At 42.8% G+C, this 21,979-nt stretch overlaps 1 protein-coding gene across 2 annotated transcripts in view; it reads left to right on the forward strand.

Annotated features, from left to right (window-relative positions):
* Nucleotides 1–19,356, forward strand: part of SMDT1 (single-pass membrane protein with aspartate rich tail 1) — a 35,008-nt gene extending 15,652 nt beyond the window's left edge. Inside the window, exons 2-3 of one of the 2 annotated variants that reach the window (XM_073592773.1) lie at nucleotides 10,528–10,668; nucleotides 19,173–19,356. In XM_073592773.1, coding sequence (XP_073448874.1) covers nucleotides 10,528–10,665 — 138 coding nt within the window. In that variant the 3' untranslated portion in view covers nucleotides 10,666–10,668; nucleotides 19,173–19,356. The remainder of the gene's footprint in view (nucleotides 1–10,527; nucleotides 10,669–19,172) is intronic. The other variant, XM_073592772.1, reaches the window with a different exon arrangement.
* Nucleotides 19,357–21,979: the final 2,623 nt, after the last annotated feature.

A 21,979-nucleotide genomic window follows, 5' to 3' on the forward strand; every position in this document is an offset into this window, starting at 1 on the left:
GTTTAAAAATAAGATAAAAAAGCAAAAAAATAATAAAGAAAAAAAAAAAAAAAAAAAGCACCCCTGTCCCCCCCTGCTCTCGCGCAAAGGCGAACGCAAGCGTCGGTCTGGCGTCAAATGTAAACAGCAATTGCACCATGCATGTGAGGTATCACCGCGAAGGACAGAACGAGGGCAGTAATTTTAGCAGTAGACCTCCTCTGTAAATCTAAAGTGGTAACCTGTAAAGGCTTTTAAAGGCTTTTAAAAATGTATTTATTTTGTCGCCGCTGCGCGTTTGTGCGCAATTTTAAAGCATGTCATGTTTGGTATCCATGTACTCGGCCTAAGATCATCTTTTTTTATTTCATCAAACATTTGGGCGATATAGTGTGTTTTAGTGCATTAAAATTTAAAAAAGTGTGTTTTTTCCCCAAAAAATGCGTTTGAAAAATTGCTGCGCAAATACTGTGTGAAAAAAAAATATGAAACACCCACCATTTCAATCTGTAGGGCATTTGCTTTAAAAAAATATATAATGTTTGGGGGTTCAAAGTAATTTTCTTGCAAAAAAAAATTATTTTTTCATGTAATCAAAAAGTGTCAGAAAGGGCTTTGTCTTCAAGTGGTTAGAAGAGTGGGTGATGTGTGACATAAGCTTCTAAATGTTGTGCATAAAATGCCAGGACAGTTCAACCCCCCCCCAAATGACCCCATTTTGGAAAGTAGACACCCCAAGCTATTTGCTGAGAGGCATGTCGAGTCCATGGAATATTTTATATTGTGACACAAGTTGCGGGAAAGAGACAAATCTTTTTTTTTTTTTTTTTTGCACAAAGTTGTCACTAAATGATATATTGCTCAAACATGCCATGGGAATATGTGAAATTACACCCCAAAATACATTCTGTTGCTTCTCCTAAGTATGGGGATACCACATGTGTGGGACTTTTTGGGAGCCTAGCCGCACACGGGACCCCGAAAACCAAGCACCGCCTTCAGGCTTTCTAAGGGCGTAAATTTTTGATTTCACTCTTCACTGCCTAGCACAGTTTCGGAGGCCATGGAATGCCCAGATGGCACAACCCCAACCCCCCCCCCCAAATGACCCCATTTTGGAAAATAGACACCCCAAGCTATTTGCTGAGAGGTATAGTGAGTATTTTGCAGACCTCACTTTTTGTCACAAACTTTCGAAAATTGAAAAAAGAAAAAAAAAATACATTTTTCTTGTCTTTCTTCATTTTCAAAAACAAATGAGAGCTGCAAAATACTCGCCATGCCTCTCAGCAAATAGCTTGGGGTGTCTACTTTCCAAAATGGGGTCATTTGGGGGGGTTTTGTGCCATCTGGGCTTTTTATGGCCTTCAAAACTGTGATAGGCAGTGAGGAGTGAAATCACAACTTTACGCCCTTAGAAATCCTGAAGGCGGTGCTTGATTTTCGGGGCCCCGTATGCGGCTAGGCTCCCAAAAAGTCCCACACATGTGGTATCCCCATACTCAGGAGAAGCAGCTAAATGTATTTTGGGGTGCAATTCCACATATGCCCATGGCCTGTGTGAGAAATATATCATTTAGTGACAACTTTGTGCAAAAAAAAAAAAAAATTGTCACTTTCCCGCAACTTGTGTCAAAAAATAAAATATTCCATGGACTCAACATGCCTCTTAGCAAATAGCTTGGGGTGTCTACTTTCCAAAATGGGGTCATTTGGGGGGGTTTTGTGCCATCTTGGCATTTTATGGCCTTCAAAACTGTGATAGGAAGTGAGGAGTGAAATCAAAAATGTACGCCCTTAGAAATCCTGAAGGCGGTGCTTGGTTTTCGGGGCCCCGTACGCGGCTAGGCTCCCAAAAAGTCCTAAACATGTGGTATCCCCGTACTCAGGAGAAGCAGCAGAATGTATTTTGGGGTGTAATTCCACATATGCCCATGGCCTGTGTGAGCAATATATCATTTAGTGACAACTTTTTGTAAATATTTTTTTTTTTGTCATTATTCAATCACTTGGGACAAAAAAAATAAATATTCAATGGGTTCAACATGCCTCTCAGCAATTTCCTTGGGGTGTCTACTTTCCAAAATGGGGTCATTTGGGGGGGTTTTGTACTGCCCTGCCATTTTAGCACCTCAAGAAATGACATAGGCAGTCATAAACTAAAAGCTATGTAAATTCCAGAAAATGTACCCTAGTTTGTAGACGCTATAACTTTTGCGCAAACCAATAAATATACGCTTATTGACATTTTTTTTACCAAAGACATGTGGCCGAATAAATTTTGGCCTAAATGTATGACTAAAATTGAGTTTATTGGATTTTTTTTATAACAAAAAGTAGAAAATATCATTTTTTTTTTCAAAATTTTCGGTCTTTTTCTGTTTATAGCGCAAAAAATAAAAACCGCAGAGGTGATCAAATGCCATCAAAAGAAAGCTCTATTTGTGGGAAGAAAAGGACGCAAATTTCGTTTGGGTACAGCATTGCATGACCGCGCAATTAAAAGTTAAAGCGACGCAGTGCCAAATTGGAAAAAGACCTCTGGTCCTTAGGCAGCATAATGGTCCGGGGCTCAAGTGGTTAATGTAATACAATAAAAAAAAAAAAGGTCCATATAGCCCTGTGCTTGATTGGTAGCCCTTTGTCATATCTGCCTAGAGTAATTAATGACATAATATGCAGGTTGAACTTGCGTGTTGAGGAATTAAAAAATGGTCCAGAATCAACTAAACTAAGGGCTTACACGCAGGTGTATTGTTTTTGTGCAGGATCTTGCTGATGTAATTCTATGTAAAAGGTTGTTAGTATGCATGTAACCTTTTGTGCCGTTTTACATCTGGCCATTAACCCTATTGGCTGTTGCTCAGGGCCAACATTTAAATATCCGCAATGTGTAGCCAACAGTGCTGCCATCACTGATTACGCACTGATTCATATAGTAAAAGCATTTGGTAAACTAAAAAAAATTGAATATAAAGTATTGCAGCTAACTAACCCTCACCTATTGCACTGTCTATGGAGGAGCAGCATTGTCGCCCTAGGCTTTTCTCCCAGATTAGGACTACAAACACCACCTCCTCTCCTCTTTTCCAGTACATCAGTGGACTTTGCTTTGTATTTTGCAGAAGCTGGTAACATTGATTGAGATTTCAGTTACAAGGACACAGTTTTCTGACAGGATGAGCACGCACCGCCACCCCCCACCCACTCCCCCTGCCGGCCGCGACGATTGGATTCAATCAGGAACTGATTAATCCCCAGGCCAATGAAATCTGGCCTGCACCTGGTGATCGATCCTGTCGTGTAACTGTAAACACTGACAGGGGAAGTGATGTCATCTCTCCTCGTGTCAGTCTTTTTGTTCCAGACCGAGGGGAGAGCGCATCGAAAAGTGAGTTGCACCAACACTACACTGACACCAGGTCACATAGGCACACAATTCACCCCGATCACCCTCCCCAGTTAACCCCTTCACCACCTGTCACTGTGTCACCCAGTGCAGCAATCAGATTTTTTTTTTTTTTTTTTTTATCGCTGTACTGGTGTCATTAGTGACAAAAATCAGTGTTAGGGTATTTAGACTTGGGCCCAGATAGGTCTAGGGACCCCACCAACCCCCCCCCCCCATAAAGGTTTAACCCCTTGCTTATCCCCTGTCACCTGTGATCACAGTATAAGTGTCACGGGTGAAGCAGTGTAGCTAGTTTATTTTTTATAGCCTCAGGGCACCCGCCGTATTTTACCCAATTAAGCTTTAACCCCCTGTTCACCCAGCGGGTGATCAAAGTTAGGTTTTAGCACCAGGGTCTGCGTCGCCCCAGGCAGCGACAGATTAGTGCCAGTACCGCTAACGCCCACGCACGCACCATAGGCCTCGCTTAGTAGTATAGTGTCTGAACGGATCGATATCTGATCGGATCTATACTAGCGTCCCCAGCAGTTTAGGGTTCCCAAAAATGCAGTGTTAGCGAGCTCAGAATACCTGCTAGCACCTGCGTTTAGCTCCTCCGCCCAGCCCACCCAAGTGCAATATCAATCGATCACTGTCACTTACAAAACACAGAACCCATAACTGCAGAATTCGCAGTCAGGCCTGATCCCTGCGAACGCTAACAGTTTTTATGGTAGCGTTTGAATCAGTCGCTAACAGTCAGGTTTTTTTTTTTGTTTTTTTTTAAACCTGTGAGTCTCACTAGTGTACCAGTAAATTTAGAGACCAAAATGTCAAATCGAAGGTACACTAGTAAAGAGGCCTACACGTTTCTGAGCATGACAGATGAGAGTGAAGAGGAAGTCGCTCATCTGTCAGATTCAGAATACGAACCTGTAGACAGCAGCGGCACCCTGACAGATAGCTCTGACGACGGAGTTGTGGTCCCTGCCAAGGTCAGGCATACCAGACCCCGATCTTCTGCTGTCGTTGAGGTGCAAGAACTGCAGGTCCCTCGTATGGAGCAGAGAGCCAGTACTAGCGCCGCTATTCCTTCTCGTGAACTGGCAAGCACCAGCGACCTAGTACATCCTGGTCATACATCCAGCACTACAGTAACACGTGGCGAGTCCAATAAGTGCAGTTCAAGCTTGCGAGGTGGCAAGCACAAGTAGTACCCCACTGCCACCAAGAAGACAAACACTGGCCCGTCGAGCCCAAAGTGCCCTTCCTGCTGCATTCGCCAATCCTAATTGGGAACCCACCACTTCTGTAGCACCCGTACTTCCCCCATTCACTGGCCAACCCGGAATTCAAGTGGAAACAGTTGATTTTACGTCAATTGATTTTTATTCTCTGTTTTTCACGGAAGATCTCTATAGATCTATTGTGGACCAAAGCAATTTGTATGCTGGTGAATTCATCGCCGCTAATCCCCAGCTGACCCTTGCCAGAGTTTGGAAACCAATTACGGTTTCAGAATTTAAGACATTTCTGGGCCTATCCCGCCTCATGGGCATAACTAAAGAGTGCGTTGCGGTCATATTGGTCCACTGACCCAATTCACCATATGCCCGAGTTCTCTGCCTCCGTGGCCAGGACACGATACGAGCAGATCTTGCGGTTCATGCACTTCAATGGCAACGAACTCTGTCGTCCTCGGGGTGACCCTGGATTTGATCGGCTTTACAAAATTCGGCCCCTCGTAAACCATTTGAACCAATGTTTTGCAGCCTTGTTTACACCCGATCAAGTTGTCTGCATTGATGAGTCCCTGATTTAGTTTTCTGGCCGCTTGTTTATCAAACAGTATTCTTCCCAGCAGGCGTGCCAGATACAGGGTCAAGATGTATAAGCTCTGTGACAGGGCCACAGGCTATACATATAGTTTTATGGTTTACGAGGGAAGAGAGAGTCATGTAGAGCCGGAGAACTGCCCAGACTACATAGGAAGCGCTGGTAAGATAGTGTGGGACTTGGTGCCACCCTTATTCGGAAAGGGGTACCACTTGTACGTGGACAATTGTTACACGCGCGTGCCACTTTTTAGTCACCTTTTTGATTATGGAATTGGCGCATGTGGCACCGTGCAATCTAATCGCCGGGACTTCCCCCAAAGGCTTGTAGAATCCCGACTTAGACGGGGGGAGAGAGCCTGCTTAAGGTGTAATAATTTGTTAGTGAAGTGGAGGAATTCACGGAATGTTTTCATTCTGTCCTCGCTTCACGCAGACGCAGCAGTCCAAATTCCTACGGCAACTGGTGTTGTGGAGAAACTCCTTTTGTGTCCACGAATGACCTAAATGACCAGTTGTTGGCACCGTACCTAATTGCCTGTAAGGCAAGACGCTGGTACAAAAAAAAAATAACTGTCTCTTTCAATTGGCTTTGAACGCTTTTGTGCTATACAAAGCTTCAGGACGGACTGGATCCTTCCTTAAATGCCAGGAAGAGATCGTCAGAGCCCTTCTGTTCCAGACGGTGCTCTTGCCCAACTTCCCAATCCAAATGCAGTGGCTGCAGGAGAGGCATTTTCCTTTTGTCCTCTCTGGTACCCTTACCCAAAGAAACCCCCAAAAAAGATGTAGTCTGCAGCAAACATGGATTTGGGCGTGACACCTGCTTTTATTGTCCCTCCTGTCCTGACCAACCTGGTCTCTGCATTGGTGAATGTTGCAAACGCTGCCACACACTAGTGGAGTTTTAGCGTAGGGTACAGCACCACACAGTCCTAGGCACACTAACACAGGGTCTCGAAAGATGTGATGGCCATCACGTTTTGAGACCCTAATCTGCAACAGTGTTAATAACTGTAAAAAAAAAAAAAAAATTATTAAAGGGGGAAAAAAAACAGCACAAAAAAAATATAAAATACAAAAATAGTTGTGGTTGTATTTTTCCTCCTCTCTAGTCTCTCATGTTCGGTCTTTACTGTCCGCTCTCTATTTTTCTATATCTATTCTCTATCTATCTCTTTTTCTCTGTTTTATTTTTACTATGTTTTATTGTGTTTTCTTTGCAGGTATGGGTATGTTATATTGTAATGTCTGTTTTTATTGGTAACCATCATTTGCTTAGCAGGTACGCCATTCAGCTGCAGCACAGGTTTACTTATCTTGACAGCAACAGCGTTTGCTCCCACGATACGTAAAGCCGTGACTCCAGCGCTGTCGGAGGTGATTTCACCACCACAGTTTAAAAAAAATGGTGTATGTATGCCCATCCTTAGAAGTGGGTGGATGAAGGGCTGTATTCTAATGGTGGGCATACCCACCGATCAATTTTTTTTTTTTTTTTTTTTTTTTTTTTTTTTCGTTCAGCACACAGGCTGCATGGGGAAAAAAAAAATTACAATCTATGCCCAACAAGGACCAACAACGTACTGATATGTTGCTGGACTTTGGTTATACCAGAAAGATGCCTGCAGGTTTAGGTATCATCTTGGTATCATTCTTTTCATCCAGCAGTCGGCTTTCATATCAAAGCAATCCTAGCGGCTAATTGGCCTCTAGACTGCTTTTATAAGCAGTGGGAGGGAATGCCCCTCCTACCGTCTTCCATGGTTTTTCTCGGGCTCTCTTGTCTCAACAGGGAACCCGAGAATGCAGTCGGTGGTTCAGCCAGCTGACCAATCTTCTCTATGGCCGAAGAAACCGGAAGCTACAAGCATTTCATGACTTCGTTTTCGCTGGATATAAACAGCGCCATTGGGAAACCGGACAAAGCATTTTATCACACCAATCTTGGTGTGGTCAGATGCTTTGAGGGCAGTCACTACTATTGCTATCATAGGGGATATTTACGTTCCCTGAGATAGCAATAAAAATGATTTAAAAAAATGAAAGGAACAGTAATAATTATTTAAAAAAAAAAAAGCACCCCTGTCCCCCCGTGCTCACGCGCAAAGGCGAACGCAAGCGTCGGTCTGTTGTCATATGTAAACAGCAATTGCACCATGCATGTGGGGTATCACCGCGAAGGTCAGATCGAGGGCAGTAATTTTGCAGTAGACCTCCTCTGTAGATCTAAAATGGTAACCTGTAAAGGCTTTTAAAAATGTATGTAGTTTGTCGCCGCTGCACGGTTTGTGCGCATGTTTAAAGCATGTTGTGTTGGGTTCATTCATGTACTCGGCGTAAAGATAATCTTCTTTTATTTTATATATATATATAGATATATATATTTTATATATATAGTATATAGTGTATATGTGTGTGAGTGGTGTGATGTGGTAGTATATGTGTGATATATATAGATGTGTATATATAGTGATATATAGTATAGTATATATATATATATATATATATATATATATATATAGATATATATATATGTGTATGTATATAGTGTGTGTGATATATATATATATATATATATATTATAATATATATATATATACACACACACTACACACTCACTACATACACACTATCATTCTATGTCTGTGTGTCGTGTATGTATGGGGGTCAAATTTTATTGCCCAAAAAAACCAAAAAATTTTCATGTAAACCAAGTGTACAGAAAGGCTTTGTCTTCAAGAGGTTAGAGTGGGTGATGTGTGACAAGCTTCTAAATGTTGTGCATAAAATGCCAGGACAGTTCAAACCCGCCCCAAATGACCCCTTTTTGGAAAGTAGACACCCCAAGCTATTTGCTGATAGGCATGTTGAGTCCATGGAATATTTTATATTTTGTCACTCAAGTTTTGGGAAAATTAAACTCCTTCTTTTTTTTTTTTTTTTTTTGCACAGAAGTTGTAAATGATATATTGTTCAAACATGGCAATGGTTATATGTGGAATTACACCCCAAAATGCATTCTGCTGCTTTTCCTGAGTACTGGGATACCTCATGTGTGAGACTTTTTGTGAGCCTAGCCGCGTACAGGACCCCAAAAACCAATCACCGCCTTCAGGATTTCGAAGGGTGTACATTTTTTTATTTCACTCCTCACTACCTATCAGTTACGGAGGCCCTGAAATGTCCAGATGGCACAACCCCCCCCCCCCCCCCCCCCCCCAAAAAATTACCCCATTTCGGAAAGTAGACACTCCAAGGTATTTGCTAAGAGGCATGGTGAGTGTTTTACAGATCTAATTTATTTTTGAAAATTAAGAAAAAAAAGAATGTAATTTATTTATTTTCTTTCAATTTTTAAAACTTTGGGACAAAAAGGGAGATCTGCAAAATACTCAACATGCCTCAGCAGAGAGGCATGCGTGGGGGGGGGGGGGGGGGGGGGGGGTTGTGCCATCTGGGCATTTCATGCCCTCCAAAACTGATAGGCAGTGAGGAGTGAAATGAAAAATGTACGCCCTTAGAAAGCCTGAAGGAGGTGATTGGGTTTCGGGGTCCTGTACGCAGTTAGATTGCCATAAAGTTCCACACATGTGGTATCTCCATACTCAGGAGAAGCAGCAGAATGTATTTTGGGGTGTAATTCCACATATAACCATGCCTTGTTTGAACAATATATCATTTAGTGACAACTTTGTAACTTTGTGTAAATTTTTTTTTTTTTTCTCAATCACTTGTGACAAAAAAATCAAATATTCAATGGGCTCAACATGCCTCTCAGCAATTTCCTTGGGGTGTCTACTTTCCAAAATGGGGTCATGGGGGGGGGGGGGGGGGTGTTGTACTGCCCTGCCATTTTAGCACCTCAAGAAATGAGATGGGCAGTCATAAACAAAAAGCTGCGTAAATTCCAGAAAATGTACCCTAGTTTGCAGACGCTATAACTTTTGCGCAAACCAACAAATATACGCTTATTGACTTTTTTTTTTTTTTTTCCCACCAAAGATGTGGCTGAATACATTTTGGCATAAATGTATGAATAAAATTGAGTTTATTAAAAAAAAAAAAATTATAACAAAAAGTAGAAAATGTCATCTTTTTGTAGAGAAAACAAAAAAATTTTTTTGTTTATATCGCAAAAAATTAAAATCGCAGAGGCAATCAAATAACATCAAAAGAAAGCTCTATTTGTGGAGAAAAAAGGATGCTAATTTCGTTTGGGTACAACGTATGACTGCGCAATTACCAGTTAAAGCAGCGCAGTGCCAAATTGTAAAAAGTCCTCCGGTCATTGAGCTGCCAAATCCTCCGGGGCTGAAGTGGTTAAAGTACCTGATCCCATGTGCAAAATAAACCAAAATGGAAATGGAATACAGATACTAGGGTCTGCTGTTCAATTAAGCTTTGACAATAAGACCTAGAAGCTGATTGGTTACTATGCGCAGCTGTACCAGATTCTTTGTGCATCCGTCTTAATAAATCTGCGGAAGGTCAATATTGGAAGTGAGCGCATAGTTTAGAAGGTGGAGGGGCACCGGAGGTGATTTGTGTTTTCACGAATTCCACAGAAGAGTTTGTCTACAATTGGACTTTTTTTATATTGTGTTTTAATTTATTGCATGAAACACTGTCACTGCAGTGTGAAAACCCATATGTTTTAGATACATTCCTACTGTGATTGATCTCTTATAAGTATATATGTATTTGTGTCCCTATAGCGTGTATTTAGCATGTGTTTTGACTGCGTGTAGCATAAGTGAGCGGTTTACTATTTATCATTCATATTCACACCTTAAATAGGTAATGCAGATGGCCACATTTTTGTTTCCCCCACCCCACCCCAGCTAGGGCTCCTTGTGCAAATACAGTGATTTATATAGTCAGTTTTTCAATTTGCTCCTTGCATACCTCCCCATGTTTGTATTTAAAAGTTCTAGACAGTGGTGAGGCATGCAAGGAGTTGGGCCAAAGTACCATTCCTTTTCGTTAAAGATTGTAATTGCATGAATCAATGCTCTTGTTTTTGGTGCTCCGTAATAAGGAAGTGATGTGCATCATTTTTTTTTTTTTTTTTTTTTTTTTTTTTTTTTTTTTCCTCCACCCATGAACCGGTACGTTTTTTTGGTAATAGCACTTGAACCACAGAAGTGAACTTTCTGATGGAGTGTGTTTTTCGATGTGGCACACTGGGCTTATCCCAGAAATTACCCTGGTTCATAAATGTTTGTATAGTTGGTGTAATGGTGTATAGTTTCTTTTTGTAAAATCTAGCTGTTGGTGTCTGGTTTCTTGTAATCCAAATTTTTTTTTTTTTTTTCCTAGGTAAGTTTTGGCTTGCTCAGAGTCTTCGCTGTGGTGGTCCCATTTTTATATGTAGGAACACTAATCAGCAAAAATTTTGCTGCCCTATTAGAGGAGCATGACATTTTTGTTCCAGAGGATGATGATGATGACGACTGAAAGGTAACTATATTGGAATTTAATAAGCTCCCAAATGGTTTGCTTAGGAGAAGCTTTAAGAGCCCATTCACACCCGATACATTGGGGTTACACTAAAAATCTGCTCCAAAGTGCTGTACTACTCCTTTTTAAAATACAGCCAAACCAAAATATACCACAATAACAGGCAAGAGTTATTTTAAATATAAATACATAAACGCATATCAGTGTGCCCACCAATCCCTGTGCAAATAACAGTTGAAAAACACAAACTTCAAGTGCAAAGGATTGAGTTCCCGATTTAATAAGACCAAGAATGTCCATACATTCTTGATTGCTGCAAATATAAACATTTTGGTGCTTCCCTCAAACGATTCATGAGTGCAACACCACCACTGTGCAAGCAGCTTACCAGATGCTAGTGACGCCCATATACAGTGCAGTCAATTGCACTTATGTAACCAGGTGAATCAGAAGATACAGACTCCTCCTTGTACCAAGCCCTCCAGCAATCCACCGATTGTGTAAAATTGCTTTATTAAATTAAGTAAAACCACTCACAATATAACAACAAATATACAGTGCCTTGAAAAAGTATTCACACCCCTTGAAAATTTTCCCCATTTTGTCATGTTGCAACCAAAAATGTGAATGTATTTTATTGGGATTTTATGTGATAGACCAACACAAAGTGGCACATAATTGTGTACTGGAAGGAAAATGATAAATAGTTTTCACATTTTTTACAAATATCTAAAGTGTGGTGTGCATTTGTATTCAGTCAATACTTTTGTAGAACCACCTTTTGCTGCAATTACAGCTGCAAGTCTTTTTGGGTATGTCTCTACCAGCTTTGCACATCCTAGGGTGAATTTTTGACCATTCTTCTTTGCAAAATAGCTTAAGCTCTGTCAGATTGGATGGAGATTGTCTGAACCGCAATTTTCAAATCTTGCCACAGATTCTCAATTGGATTTAGGTCTGGACTGTGACTGGGCCATTCTAACACCTGCGTATGCTTTGACCTAAACCATTCTATTTTAGCTCTGGCTGTATGTTTAGGGTCGTTGTCCTGCTGGAAGGTGAACCTCCGCCCCAGTCTCAAGTCTTTTGCAGACTCAGGTTTTCTTCTAAGATCGCCCTGTATTTGGCTGCATCCATCTTCCCTTCAACTCTGACCAGCTTCCCTGTCCCTGCTGAAGAAAAGCATTCCCACAACATGATGCCACCACCATGTCTCACGGTGGGGATGGTGTTCACGGTGATGTGCAGTGTTAGTTTTTGGCCACACATAGCTTTTGCTTTCAACAATGGCTTTCTTCTTGTCACTCTTCCATAAAGACCAGATTTGTGGAGTGCACTAGTTGCTTCACTGGGTATTCAGTATGTAAGGGTTTCCAACCACTTTAACATAGAAGTTTGAGGGGGGCATGGCCTAGCGTGGGATATGATCAGACGTGTTCCTGTGCAGCTCCGGTCTCTCCTTCTACTATCCTGGTCGTCCATGAGTGAAACTCAACTCTAATCATGTCTACCCGGGCAGGAAAATTTTCCGCACCCTAGGGAGTCATTTTGGTGGATGGGAAAGTGGCGGGGGAAGAAGCAACCTCCGGCCACGATGAGCATCACCACCCGCTCCTGCCAAGATGGCTGTCGCAACACCGTCCATGGGTGCATAGTGCATCACTAACCTCCACTCCTGATCTCTTTGGGGAAAGCCAGGACGCTTCCCCACCACCTTCCCCCGGGATCCCGGACACCCCAGCCATGTCCCTGCAAGTGACCCCGGGCGAGGATGTCACGGATGACGGCAAGGTAAGCCACACAGACCTTATGGGGAAGGTGGATGGCCTAAAGATCGATTTAACGATCATGCGGCAGGACATGCAAAAAATTTGTGGCTGGTTTACTGAGACTGAGCAATCTATTAGTGACCTGGAGGACACCATTAACACCAAACCTAATACCTATGGGGGGAAGATTTGCAACGTTGGAAGATACATGGATGACCCTGAGAACCGTCTCCGCAGGAATAACCTGCGTCTGGTTGGTCTCCAGGAGCGGGTGGAGGAATCTGACCCTGTAGCCTTCCTGGAAAGCTGGCTTGAACAAGAATTTGGTTGCAATCAAATCCCCTAGCTTGGTGATTGGGAGGGCCCACTGAGTCCCTGGGCATCCCCTACCTGAGGGTCACCCTCCATGTATGATGGTGATTCACCTCCTTAACTACAGGGATCGTGATTCCATTTTGGGGGCTGCCAGGAAGAAGGGAAGTCTCCGCATCAGCAACGCTGTGGTGTCTGTTTCCTGTGTTATTCTGCAACAGTCCGCAATTGAAGAGCCAGTTATCAGCGTGTCAAGCAGAAACTCTGGGAGCATGATATCCAATATTCCATGCTGTTCCCTGCTACCCTCCGGGTCACCCATCAAGGGAGGGTCCAATTCTTCCAATCCCCTCAAGATGCCCTATCTTGGTGGGAATCATTACCTCACCCCCCCGCCCCCAGGCCACCTACCTGATGGATGTCCGCCCACTAAGCTTGAAAAGCTGATTTGTTTGTCTCCCCCTGCCCTTTCCCCTTGTCCTTTTTGTGAGGCTCTGTTAAGCAAAAGTTTGGTCGACCATACACCTCTCCTGTGGGATGTAACTGGCCCTCATTTACTGAGCGGCCCGAGCTGCCGTGGGGTACCAGGCAGGATCTCTCCCTCTTCCCTTCTCCAATAGAGAAGATCTCTCTCTACGGGGACGATGCCCTTATATACTTGGACGGTAGAGAGAGAGTTCATTTTCTAAGCTGCTGCATGTAGTGGAGGAGTATGGTGCAGGTTCGGGCCTTCAAGTGGGTCATACTTTAAATACCTAGGTATCCAAATACATGGTGATCTCTCTAAATACGAACTCAATATCCCTCTTATAGTCAAACAGATGATGGACAGGTTTCATACCTGGACGTCATTTCCCCTCAATGTAATTGGCCGCATAAATATATTTTTTAAATGATTTTCATATTGTTTTTTTCGTGCTGCCCCAGTTTTTCTCTTCAAAATTTTTTTTGTGCAAGTGGACTCCACCCTTTCTTCCTTTATCTGGAATGGCTGCCAGCCTCGTATAGCCAGGTCCTCACTACAGACAGCTAAGGCTGCGGGGGGCCTGTCCTGTCCAAACTTGAGGAATTATTTTATTGTTTCCCAACTCTCCTACGTCCATGCTTGGTTACACTGTGATCCCCAAACTCCCTCCACAGTGCTTCTGTCGACCCTCTACCTCTCTCAGGGACAAGCTACATATGTCAAGGAGTTCTGGGGGCTCCAGATTTTCTCCTGTTGCTGATAATTTCCCCCCATCCCTCCAAGCCACAAAAACTATGACAAAGTCCTCTTTGGGTATGTCTCCACAGACCACCTTATGGAAGAATCCTAATCTCCCTGAGCTCTTTGGTCACCCGGACTCGCCATGGTAGGGTCGATTTTTGCCAAGTTGGTGATGACCACCTATGGTCGCCTTCAGTTGGTGGCAAATCCTTTCCAGAACTCTCATCGCAAATGGCTGCTGTCAATGCCTGAGCTTTCTGATGAGGACTGGGAAGAGGCAACCGAGATATGCTTTCAGGATGATATAATCAGCACTAGGGCTGCAACCAATGATTATTTTCATAATCGATTAGTTGGCCGATTAATTGGTTAATAACCTTAAAAAAAAAAGAAAAGTGGTGTATAATTTTAGTTAATATGAAAAGTTTTTTTTAAAAAAAAAAGCAATTTATTCTTAAATATCTCTATGCAGTGGTAAATATAAATAACCAACTATATAGTTAGGGAGCAAAATCTCTAATCCACTCTGAGAATAACAGACAGAAGAGATATACTGTACACACTATTAGAAGAGATATACTAGTCGAGAGAGATACTGTGAATATACTATTAAAGCATATATATTATTAAAGGGTGAATCTGGTAAATATCATCAGACTCGGATCAAATTTTGTGGTGGGTGTTTTTTTTTGTTTTTATAAAAAAAAAAAAAGTCTTCCCTCAATGTCATCTTAAGAATGTTTGTTTGATTTTCTAATCGTTAGTGGGGTCAAATCGACGTTCATTTTCAACCACAGTGAAGGGAAAATTTTGCCGATAATAGAAAACTTCTTAGTCAAAGGAATTTTCAGACAGTGTATGTGGTTGTCGTTCAGAAATTACATTAATTTTAAAAAAAAGTGAAAATTTCAAACAACATTCTTTCATTCAGCGAATGTATAAAGATTTTTCATCTGAATATTCTCGTCTGAAAATTGATCCGTGTGGCCAGCATAAGGCTCGGTACACACCTAATGCAGTTTGCTTTTGATGTTTCTGCAGTGCTTTTTGCTGTGCACTTTGATTTTTGCGCACGTGATTTTGCTGCGATTTGCAGATTTTGGGGGGTTTTTGTTTTTTTTGGCCAATTTTGTTGTGCAAACTGTAGTGCCTTTCTGCAAAAAGCACCAAAAAACACATAGGAACCAGGTCTAAGATGTTTAATAACATAATGGGGTTAAAAAAATTAAAATTAGCCCTATAGTACAAAAAAAGCAGATAATCGCTACTGCAAGGGGTTCATGCAGTAAAGTGCATTATGCTCTTTGGTGCTCTGCGGTGCTATTCATCTGAATGCCATTCCAATGCACCTTGCTGATGAACATTGTAGCGCAGTGCTACATGCTTGCTTATAACACGCTGCCAAAAATGCTAGTTGAACCTATTTTGGTACGTTAAACAGCCAGTTCAAATGAATGGGGCTGCCTTTTTTAATACAAGGCATCTTATTGTGCATTAATACATTTGCGTTTAATGCTGTAATTGTTTAATGGGCTTAAAAACAAACTTTGCCTAAACGTCTTTCAGGACAGCACCTGAGAGAGTTGGTCCACCCACCAGGAAACACCAACTCCACCAAATTTTTAAAAGGAGGCTTCTCCCCGCAGCTCATCCGTTTTTGTTTCCTCCGGCACGGGAACACCTAGTGGGAGTCGGGGTCTCTTGATGGCTGTCCTGAGGCCAGACTGACTACCCCACCATAACTGTTTTGCCTCCAGAGAGTCCGCCCCTCCCACGCCACACCAAGGGTAGCTGGTAAGTGGTCTCCTGCTTCCTCTTCAGGCTCAGAGAGAGCTCTAATGTTTCTGGGGCCGCTCCTAGGTGGCGGCAGCTGTTCGCGGGGTTCCTCAGCATGTTCAGGGCTACAGGCCTTCACCATCTTTTTGGTGGTAGAGTAGAGACTCGGCCAGCCGGACATGAGGTATCTGGCAAGGGGTGGCACTGGGAAACAGGCGCAGCATCATTTCCGCCAGATATTGCACAGGGGGAGAGGGGAGGAATGGTCCTGGTTCCAGTCTGGCACAGCGGCGCTGATGGACTCCAGAACCAGTGTTCTAAGCCACAAACAACGCAGAACCACGATGGACTCTGTGGCAGCGGCCAGTGGGACAGGCACCAGCAAGGCCCAGGTAGGGGGATATGGGGGGTCTACCCTGTATACTGTGGTATCTCTCTCCTCTCCTTTTTTTTTTTTTTTCCCCCCCCTGGTGGCTGGGGCCTGTCTGGGCACAGGGAGTTGGCTGTTGTACTACCTGTGCACCTATGGTGAGCTTGTTAGGAGGCATGTTTGACTCACTGGGAAGCTCTGGTGTTCTTTTTTTGGCATGCTAAAAACTATGATCCAACAATTAAAAATAGATGTCCCTCATGTAAAACGAAGTTACCTGAGAGTTGGAAGAAGACTTTGTGTCAAATTTGCATTGACTCCTTAGTTAAGAAAGAAGCTTCTTCTGCATGCAGCAATTTAATCGCCTCCGTTAAAGTGGATGTAAACCCAATGATGTCCTATCCAAACTACTGCCATAGGGGTTATCTATAAGGATATACATGCCTCCTGCATGTATCTTTACATGTCAAATGTCTCCCCTCTGTCTGTTATTAGATCCGAAAAACTGCATATTCTGTGGGTGGGTCTGTTGTCTGGAGCTCGGTAGGTGGAGTTGTGATGTCAGACTCCCCACCCACCTCTACACTCCCCTGTGTATTTCTAGCACTGAACTTCTGCTATGATCTCTAACATCCAGTGAAAAGACAGGAAAGTAACCACATGACTTCAGCATGCCAAATCATGTTGAGGTGTGGAACAGCCAATCCTTGCAGAGCTGCTGAAGAAAGGAGTGGGGGAGGGAATTAAAAAATACTGCATGTGTCTTAGGCTGAAGCACGAGATGTAAATCACCTGTCGCTCACAGCAAGGGGGAGTATTTGACAAAGTTTTTCTCAGTTTGTCAAGAATTATCTCACTGAACAATAAGAGGATTGCCCAGAGATGGATTAACTCTGTGTGGCAAGACTGGGCTCAAATGATAGCAAATTTTATACTCTACAGTCTGATATAAAAAAAAATAAATAAAAAATTTTTTTTCGGGTTTACATCCACTTTAAGAGCTAGATGCTACTATCCAATCTTTTCGCTCTTCTCTTTCAACACCATCCCGGAGGAGATCTTTCCCCATGCATTCAGTAATCTCTGAAGCCATCAAAAAGGAATGACCGGTTCCAGAGAAAAAAACCTTTTCTCCCAAGAGCGCATAAGACGCTGGTCAATTAGGACCAGAGGTGCTTTGGAACCAAGTTCTTAAATTGGACGCTGTATTTTCCCAAGTTTCCAGATCGTCCGACTTGGCTTTCGAAGACATGGGAATATTAAAAGATCCCATGGACAAAAGAATGCATCAACAGCTTAAAAAGGCCTGGCAATCCATCGGCAACCCCAAACCGGCTATGGCTACTACAAGCGGCTTTTTTGAACTAAATAAAAACTCAGGAAGAAGGCAATGGGCCCCAAGAGAAAGAATTGGTCGGCACAAATGGGCAAAGGCAGAGAGAATGTCCTTTTTCCATCCTCCTGCGCCAACCAGTAAATCGCAATGACTCGTCATTGCCATAGGGAGGAAGGCTTCAGAAATGTCTTCCTCATTGAGCAAGCATGACAGAAAACCCATTTATCCTAGACATGCTGGCCCTGATCTTCCTCCAGAAAGATACTTTGTAACAAACCTGCCAAGGGAGACGAAAAAAGGCCATAGCCATGAAGAACCTGTTAGGGGATCTGATGCAACAGGGAGTTCTAATTCGGGTATCTCCAGAGGAACATTATCTGGGTTTCTATTCCTGTTTTTCCTGATAAAGAAACCATCGGGAAGCTTTCATCTCATTCTTAACTTAAAGCTTTTAAACAGGTCAGTCCGCTACAGGAGATTCTGCATGAACTCCATATTTTCGGTCAGAAATCTCTTAATCATGGGATGTTTCATGGCATCTTGTTTGCGTCAAAAGAAAACGCTCAGTTCGTTTCTCTGCACAGGGACAGCGGCTCACTAGGGATAGATGTCTTAGCACATCCCTGGAACTTTCATCTGGGTTATGCCCCCTCCTTCAGCTAATTTCACTGGTATTAAGGAAAATGCAAAAGAAAAGTGTCAGTAATTCTGATCACTCCGTTCTGGCCAAAAAGTGCCTTGTTTTCCTCCATCCTACAAATGATAGTCAAACCATTCTGGCAGGTTCCTCTCAGACAGGACTTACTACTTCAAGCCCCAGTATACCACCCTGGATATAGCCAGATTAATCCTCACTGCCTTGTATCTGAGATGCAGCTGTTAAGGAACAAAGGATTGCCAGAGCCTCTGTTATCCACTTTACTCGCCAGTAGAAAGAAAGTAACTAGAGATATTTTATGCTAAAGTTTTTGGAGTCTACAACTTTTGGTGTCGTTCGTCAAACCTAACCATAGAAGACATTTGTGTCAGTTTTGGAATTTCTACAAAATGGCGTGGACAAAGGGTCTTGCACTTGGCACTCTTAAAGTGCAAGTGGCGGCCCTGGGAGTATACCTAGAAAGGCCAATTTCTACAGTTCCTTTGGTTACAAGATTTTGGTTACAAGATTCTTTTAAGGCACTTACTAGGTCCAGACCAGCTCCTGCTACCGGCTATGTGGTCACGTTATCTAACGTTTGTCTGTCATTAGACTGGATCTTCTGTCAGCCGGTGATCAGGCATTTGGCAGAAAGGTCCTGTAGGCTGTTGTCCCTCCCTAGTTAGTTAGTAAGTCTCGATTATCCTCTCATGTGCTGTCCTAAAAGACTTTTAGGGAAAAGTCAAGTTAGACTTAAATTAGATGGAGTTGGTGTTTCCTAGTGGGTGGAGCCACTAACTGCTGTCCTGAAAGACTCTTGGGGGCAAAAGTTACCAGTAAGTCTAACTTAAATTTTTCTAACTAATATGCAGTTGGTTGTGTGTGGGGTGTGGTTTTTTTTTTTTTTTTTTTTTTTTTTTTTTTTTTCCTCCATATTATTTATAATGCACATGTGCCTTTTTTACTTTTTACAATTTTTTTGAGAAATTGTATAATTCTAGAATAGTGCAGATACTTCTGGTTTAAGAGAAATAAATAAATATTAAAATAAAAAAAAAATCTTCCTTTTGAATTATATAAATCCTAATGTTATTCAGTTTGTGTGCTTTTTCTTTGCAGATACATGCCGGCTGGAAGCCATATTCCTCATTGGTGCCCTATCAATACTATTTCCTTGGGATGCTGTTCCTCTGATTCACTGCATGTTTATAGAAAGGAATCATTGCCTATGTGGGATTGAAAACATTATTATGTATATTAAATTCAAATTTAATAACTGTCTCCTCCTTCCCTTTTTTTTTTCTTCTCCATGAAATAGTGTGGATTACCAAATTGACTTTTGTAGTTCTCAAAATAATGCTTATATGTTTTATCAGAAGGGGTGAGTTGAGATGTTTAACCACTTCACTTCAGCCCCGGAAGGTTTTACCCCCTTCCTGACCAGAGCAATTTTTACAATTTTGGCACTGCGTTGCTTTAACTGGTAATTACACGGTCATGCAATGCTTTACCCAAACAAAATTTGCATGCTTTTTTTTTTTTTTTTTCACAAATAGAGCTTTCTTTTGGTGCTATTTGATCACCTCTGCGGTTTTTATCTTTTGTGCTATACACAAGAAAAGCAACAATTTACAAAAAAAAAATCGATCTTTTTGCTATAATATCCTCAAATGTTTTTAAAAAACAAATTTCTTCAGTTTAGGCCAATATATATTCCTCTACATATTTTTGGTAAAAAAAAAATCGCAATAAGCGTATATTGATTGGTTGGTTTGCGCAAAAGTTATAGCATCTACAAACTATGGGAAAGGTTTATGGCTTTTATTTATTTTTCTCTAGTAAGGGCAGTGATTTTGTAGTGGTATTGCGACGGATAGATCAGACACTTTTGGCACATTGACATTGAGATTTACACAGCGATCAGTGCTATAAAAAATGCACTGATTTACTGTGTAAATGACACTGGTAGGGAAGGGGTTAACACTCTGGGGCGATCAAGGTGTTTAAATGTGTTCTAACTGGTGGTAGGACTGAGTAAGAGAGGAGACCTATCGCTGTTCCTACATAGTAGGAACAAACGACATCTCCTCTGACAGCACAGGGATTTGTGTGGCGCTCGTGCACGTGCTTGCGCGTGGCCGGCGGTCGCTGCCGGCCCAGTGATCGGGTCCGGCAGCGTGCGCCCTCTGGCGGCTCTTAAAGGAACCCCGTACAGGGTTTCGCGCCGGGGAGCCATTCTGCCCCCGTATATAGACGCGAGTTGGTCAGGAACCGGTTAAGGAAGCCATAAGGGCCTAAAATTGGTATCAAGGGTTAGGGAATCTCATTTGAACTATCCTGGCTCTGGTGTGCCAAAAATGAACTCTTGTTACCTAGGAACAACTTTTGTGGGCTCAGCAGGTAGGACTCGAAGTACTAGATACATCCTAAGTCCCGAACCAGTTTATCAACTGCTCTAAACCATTAAGAGAAGTAGGGGCTTCTAAAAAAACAAACACATTTATTCTCGCCTAGGTGGATGCAGCATCGATCCAATGCTGCATCTGTCCCTTGCCAGCTCTAAGACTGAGAACTGAGTGATCAAAGACTGCTGATCACTTTGTTCTCAGCCTTCAGTGAGCAGAGAGCTGGTGACTGTCAGTCACTAGCTCTCCTCTCTGCCTTGCCGTTTGCGCGCTCACTGGAGTTCTGAACTGTAGAGGGGGGAAGTAGCTGGCTCAGGCTCTCAGCGAAAGCCACAGTGCAGAAGGATACAGTAATGAGGCGCCTATGTTCAGCGGCTTGGAAGATCCTGGCAGCTGCACGCTCGGTCCGGTGTCTCCACCAGTCTGACTACACTATTTGGCCATTCCTTTTCTTCATTTGGTAGACAAGTATACACACCATTGGAGGGGCAGCTCATTGGTCAGGGCAATTTCTAAATTAGAAATATCCTGGGTGTACCGCTTAAACTTTTACACCCTATGGCAGGGGTCCTCAAACTTTTTAGACAGGGGGCCAGTTCACGGTCCCTCAGACTATTGGGGGGCCGCACTATAGTTAAAAAAAAATATGAACTAATTCCTATGCACACATCTTATTTGTAGTGCAAAAAAAAAAAACAGGAAAAAATCAGTACAATATTTAAAATAAAGAACAATGGTAATCAATATGAACTTATCAGTATTTCACAGACTCCCCTCATTACAGAACCACTCCCAATCACAGACCCCCCTCCCCATCACAGACTCACCCCATAACAAAGCCCCCCATGACAGATCCCCCCCATCACAAAGCCCCCCAACACAAACTCCTCTCCATCACAAAGCCCCCCATATCACAGATCCCCCATCACAGACTCCACATCTCACAGATCCCCCCCATATCACAGATCCCCCCCATATCACAGATCCCCCCATATCACAGACTTCCCATATCAATATTACACTGCCGCCCCCTATAATATCACAGCACTCCCACTCAACACTTACCTGTATCACGCAAGACGCGAGGCATGGTAGGTCCGGACGGGGGGCGGGACTTTGGAAGTGAGGGGCGGGTGATTGGTTCCTGGGACCGCCCCGATGCCTAGTAACCAATCACCTGCTTCTTAGCACAGAAGGTCCTTTGTCCGGGCCTGTCATGTTTCCCGTCCTGTGTGATGGAGGGAGCAGATGGCAGGGGGAGTGCTGCAGTGTTAAAGGGGCAGTCCGCGGGCCGGATAAAAACCGCTGGAGGGCCGGATTCGGCCCGCGGGCCGTAGTTTGAGGACCCCTGCCCTATGGCATGAATGTAGACGTCGATGTCAACGCTTTTATTAATGATTCTTGAAATGTTGACTTGTGTTATCACTTACAAGTATTTATCAATGTTATGACTTGCCATGGTTTTGGCTACCATGAATCCGCCCATTAATATATATGTT

Source organism: Aquarana catesbeiana, linkage group LG07, assembly GCF_042186555.1.
Source record: "Aquarana catesbeiana isolate 2022-GZ linkage group LG07, ASM4218655v1, whole genome shotgun sequence".
NCBI lineage: Eukaryota > Metazoa > Chordata > Amphibia > Anura > Ranidae > Aquarana > Aquarana catesbeiana.